Source organism: Pteropus vampyrus, unplaced genomic scaffold (assembly GCF_000151845.1).
Source record: "Pteropus vampyrus isolate Shadow unplaced genomic scaffold, Pvam_2.0 Scaffold5, whole genome shotgun sequence".
Lineage (NCBI taxonomy): Eukaryota > Metazoa > Chordata > Mammalia > Chiroptera > Pteropodidae > Pteropus > Pteropus vampyrus.
The window spans coordinates 5,019,362-5,024,806 of NW_011888786.1; the positions used below are offsets into that span (position 1 = coordinate 5,019,362).

A 5,445-nucleotide genomic window follows, 5' to 3' on the forward strand; every position below is an offset into this window, starting at 1 on the left:
TACAAAAATATCAGTTTTTAGTGTTATTTTGTTCATCTTTTCATATCTTCCCTTTTTTGTCTTTCAAGAAATGTCCTTACTTCTTCCTGACACTCGGGTTAAACATTGCCATGCATCCTCTATGAACATTTATTTGTGGGCTTTACCAAATATTGGTGCAGGAAGAGCACTAAGAAGGCATGATAATTTCGTTCTTCCCTGTGTGTATATAGAGATCCATTTGAAAGTTACATTTTACTGGTCTGCTTTGTACAAACGACTATATTGCTGGTAAATATCTGGTAAATTGGCAATTTTGCTTCCAACTCGAAAGGATAAAAGCAATGGTTATAACAACCAGCATTCACTAATTTATTGTAAATTAGCAATAAAAATATCTACAGCTTCACTATCATATAGGACTAGGGTTTTGGCATTGTTCTTGATCATGGCCTTCTAGGTTGCCAATGACATGTATGTTTTGTTTGTGCACGTGTGTGCAACAAAGGAAAAAAAATCAAAGCAATATTCCTCAACCATAATTTTCATTATTTTGTATATAGGATTATTACTAATAAAAGTAATCTTATCCCCTCTCTCCACGGAATGTTCTAGTAAGTCAGGGCTTTTTAAACACTGTTTTATTTACTACTCTCCCTCCCAGTGCAGGAACAGGAACTGACATATTATAAATATGTGTTGAATGAATAAGTGAATTAATTAAATCTTATGATGATGATATATTACCTTTGGTCAGTGCCACTGAAATAAATTACTATTCTATTCTGGGACTTTTGACTGGGTGTATTGGGTTCTTTGAGGTACGTTCTATATTTTCTCCATTTCTTTTGTGGACACTCGTGAAATTTTAGGGCATTCACATTTTCAAATCATTATATGAGTCCCTCAGTTCCTACAAAACGGTGTGGCCAAATATAAAGAGAGTAGATAAAGACCTGAGTTAGAGCCCTCACCTAAAATGTCTCACCTAGCTTCTTAGTATTTTGCTTCTTCACTGGCAAAGAATACCACCTCGTCTGTCTGATTCTAACACTTGCTTGAAAAAAAATCATGTCTTAAAAAATATTTGTGAACATAGAGTATTTGTCAAGTGTCATTGTAAATTATCTATAGCATCTTAAGAAAGAAAAAAAAGGGTTTCCCTTTAGAGATCCTCTTTTTTCTACTCCTTAAGAATGGCACACAATTGGAGAGAAAGAGAAAATGGAGAGTAAGATGATTAGTCTTATGTGTCAACTTGGCTAGGCTAGAGCACCCACTTATGCAATCAAACACTAATTTCAGTTACTGTCAAGATATTTTGCACACAGGATTGAAATCTACGATCAGTTGGCTTTCAGTAAAGAAGATTCCCCTGGATAACGTGGGTGGACCACATTCAATCAACCGAAAAGACTGAGGCAGTAACTGAGGTTTCCTGGAGAATGAGGAATTCTGTCTCAAGACTGCAACATCACATCCTGCCTCAGTTTCCAGCCTGTCAGCCTGCCAACCTCCACAGTCACGTCAACCGATTCCTTAAAATAAATATTTTTATATCTGTTTGTGTTTGTATGTAAATGATGTATATGTATATGAATATGAATATGTATGTATATGTTTGTACATGTGCATATGTATATGTATGTGCATGTTTCTGTGTATAAGCATGTATACATATACAAATGTATATGCATATATTGGTTCTGTTTTTCTAGAGAACCCTGATTGATACAGGTAGAAATTAAGCAAAAAAGAAAGTCACATTTGTGTAAATGTTTTCTACTTTACAGTAGTTTTTTGAACTCGATGATATTTCTGAAGTTTGGAAGTATCTAAGTTACAATGCCAAATGCATGTATGCGAGTCAAGAAGTTTACAAGGTAATAATATACTTTTAAATGATACAGCTGTTCCGCTTACAAGTTAGGCAACGGGAATCCAAGAGTTATCTGACTTTAGTCCTTACCCCTCAGATCAAACAAAATCTTCAAATGTTTTGAAGCCTAGACTCCTGTCACGAATGCGGTGCTGCCTGTCTACCTGCCAAACAGGATGCACCTGCCTCATCATCACACAAAAGTTCCTCTGGACGTTTAGGTAACCAGGAGTATATCAACAGAGTTGGTTTTGTAGGATATAATGTATTGATTCTTTTTAGAAGCAGAGAACTGCAATGCATGCAGACCTAAACAAACAGAACAAGTAAACAGTTTGGGGGGGAAGAAAAGGGAACTTGCTTTGAACAGCAGGAGACGACGTTTTGGCGGCTGAGCAGGGCAAGAGCTTCCTGAGCCGCTCTTTGATGCTGCGCTTGGTGCTGTTCTGGGCGTAGAGGAAACCTAGAAGATACGCGATGTGTTCTGTCACGGCCGTCTTCAAAGAGAAACTGGGGCGGGCGGCGCGGTTTATCAGAGGACGCCCGGCAGGCAGGATCTGGACTCGGCCATCCGCTCAGGCAATCACAGGCAGTAGGTTAGGGACCCCAGAAGGGAGAAAAAAAACATCCTTTTCTCCCCCTCTGTTTTTCTCATTTTTTTTTAGGGTTTCTTTTCAAAACTTTTCCTTATGTTGCGTTAAAGGTAATGACTAGCAAGTGAAAACAGAATCATGCAAGTATATCTTTCGAGTAGCAAAAGTAAAATGCGGTAGATGTTTTTGGTCTTAGATAGGGAATAAAACAAATACCACCGAAGGAGTTAACTGGATTGAAATTTCAATATTCAAACCAGCATGAAGGGCCCACATGATAATTTTCTGTTCTCATCACTCCCCATCTTTGATTACTGAGGAGATAGAGGCTCTGCATAAATCATTCACACCACAATCACCTGTTAGTACCTTTGCCTTCCCTGAAAGTGACAAAATAGATGTCCTTGATATGCAGCTCCATCAGCATAAGCTGACATGCCCAGAGACGAGACAGTCCTTCACATTTTTCAGGTGTCGACATTAATGAACAGAATTATTCAAGCAGAGTAATGCCCAAAGAAGCAGCGTGTGTTTGCAAAATGTTAACCCAGGAACAGACGGAGCAGTATCTGTGACTTCAGATTGTTGGGGAGGACTCAGAGAAACCACTAGTGACCCACTGGGCAAACACGCAAACACTTGAAACAACTGTTGGTGTCAGGAGCCACAACTGTCCTAGTCAGCAAGAGCTTACTCACTCTGAGTGCCTAGAGCCTGAATTTGTATGTGTAATAAATATATTGCTTCCTTCAAATCAGTTTAGAAGGTTTGGGGAGCTCTAGTAGTGCAATCAGTTAGGGTGCGGTGCTTCTACAGTTTAGAAGGTTTTGAATATAAAGCAACAACTAAAGGACCAATTTAAATTGGGGTTAGACCGTCTTTATGATATGGGCTGGTGATTGTATCGCTTGCTGCTTTTGTATTTTACAATTCCCATCTCGAAATTATAAAAAGTCCTGACCACAAGTTTGCTGATCTATTTCTCTTTGGGGCTGCTTCACCCCACATTAGTATCCGTTGGCTAAACGCACGCATAGATCTCTGGTGTGTGTGTGTGTGTGTGTGTGTGTGTGCGCGCGCGCGCACGCGTGTGTGTCAGGAGGTGATAGTATACTAGTAGATACGTAAATGAAAACAGATCATTTTCCTGCTTAAAATCCCTTTAACACCTTCACGTTATCCTTTGAAAAAATTCATACTTCCAACCGTGGATCCCAGTCCATGCATGATCTGGCTCTGTCTCATTCTGAAAGCATTTTCTACTGCCTTCCCTATTACTCCTAATGGACCATCAGTCATCGGCCATGGCCATGCTACCTTCCTTGCCTTTGTTGGAACTCACAAAATAGTCCCCACCCCCGCTCTTCACACTTACTTGGTGTGAATGTCTTGTTCACTTGATATCCTAAGTGCTTGTTTAGCGTCTGGCACATGCGAGGAGATAAGCATATCTCTGACGAATGAGTGAATAAATTCACTTTCGATACCAGAAGAAGACCTGATTTTATTTCCTAGATTAGTATCAAAGTAAGCTTTCAAACTTGTAAAATAAAATAAATTCGATTTCCAGAAAACATCCATCAAAGTGCTATCTCCTTTGTTAACATCTCAGGACATCAGAGTGTTGCTTTAGCTCCTAAAGCAGGGTATCTGCTTCTTCTTTTCAAGTCACTGCAAACCTCGATGTCATTTGTAAAGAGCATAAAGAATTGAGGACTTTTGAAACTTTACAAGATGAATTCCTTGGGAGACATGACAGTAATATCAATAGGCACATAAGGGAACGCCCTTAGGGTGTGACCTGAATGCCCAAAACCACAAATGTCAGCCCCCATCTGCAGGGGCCAATAAGCATGAGGATCCCACCTTGTAAGGTCCACATAAGCTGAACTCCTCAGACAGATGATGCTCAAGCCTGACATGATAGCACCATGGATGGTGCACTGAGAGCCAAAGACTCTGACCTTCTGACTCGTGGTGGCCACTGGCATGGGACTGATGCACAGCTCTCAAAGTGCCTGGAAGTCACAGGAGAGAGTGTTGGAGATGAGAGAACTGGTATGAGTGACAGAGGGGCGGATCTGTGTGAGGATTAATTGTAGGTCATAGAGATAGTTAATTTTATGTGTCATTTGGACCAGGCTAAGGGATGCCCGGATAGCTGGTAAAACATTATTTTGGGGTATGTCTGTGAGGGTGTTTCTAGAAGAGATTGGCAATCGAATTGGTAGACTGAATAAAGAATATCACCTTCACCAGCACTGGTAACCACTATCTAATAAGCTGAGGGTCTGAACAAAACAGAAAAGCAGAGGAAGGGAGAATTTGTTCTCTGCTTGAGTTGAGACAACCATCTCTGCCTGCCCTAGACATTGGCTCTCCTGGTTCTCAGCCCTTCAGGTTTGGACTAGAAATATACCATCAGCTTTCCTGAGCCTCCAGCTTGCAGATGGCATATTGTGGGGCATCTCAGCTCTGTAATTGTGTGAGCCAGTCTCTCATAAGAAATCTCTTTCCATATATCTGTGTATATCTTATTGGTTCTGTTTCTCCGGAGAACTCTGACTAATACTGTCATTGGCCAGGGTCTGGGTGATGTATACTCAGTGTCAGACTCCATAATATTGAGCAGACAGAAGCTGCTGTAGGTCTGAAAATTAAATGGAGGTAGAAGTCATTTACTGCTGAGAGGAAAAAAAAATAATAAGAAATGAAAAAATAAGAAAAGAAAGAAAGAAACTGTACTAATCACCTCTGGTATTCACTAGAGAGTTCAGAAAGACTATATTTTTGGAGTAAGGGTTATTTCCTAGAGTAAGGGCCACACCTTATAACTCAATATAAGACTAAAATTGACCTATCTTAACAAATAATAGAACTAAAGTTGGCAAGAGCAAAAGGAATTCCTAGCAACTATGGAATGCCTTCTAGAAGAATAGATAACACACATTAAGATAACATAATCCAAACTCCTTATAATGTGTTATAACAATG

At 39.8% G+C, this 5,445-nt stretch overlaps 1 protein-coding gene across 5 annotated transcripts in view; it reads right to left on the bottom strand.

The window, feature by feature from the left end:
- KCNIP4 (potassium voltage-gated channel interacting protein 4) overlaps positions 1-5,445 on the bottom strand; it is a 979,993-nt gene that overhangs the window by 105,208 nt on the left and 869,340 nt on the right. Inside the window, exon 2 of one of the 5 annotated variants that reach the window (XM_011365138.1) lies at positions 2,220-2,321. The exons of the other annotated variants lie outside the window; for them this stretch is intronic. Coding sequence (XP_011363440.1) covers positions 2,220-2,321 — 102 coding nt within the window. The remainder of the gene's footprint in view (positions 1-2,219; positions 2,322-5,445) is intronic. 5 annotated transcript variants of the gene reach the window in all.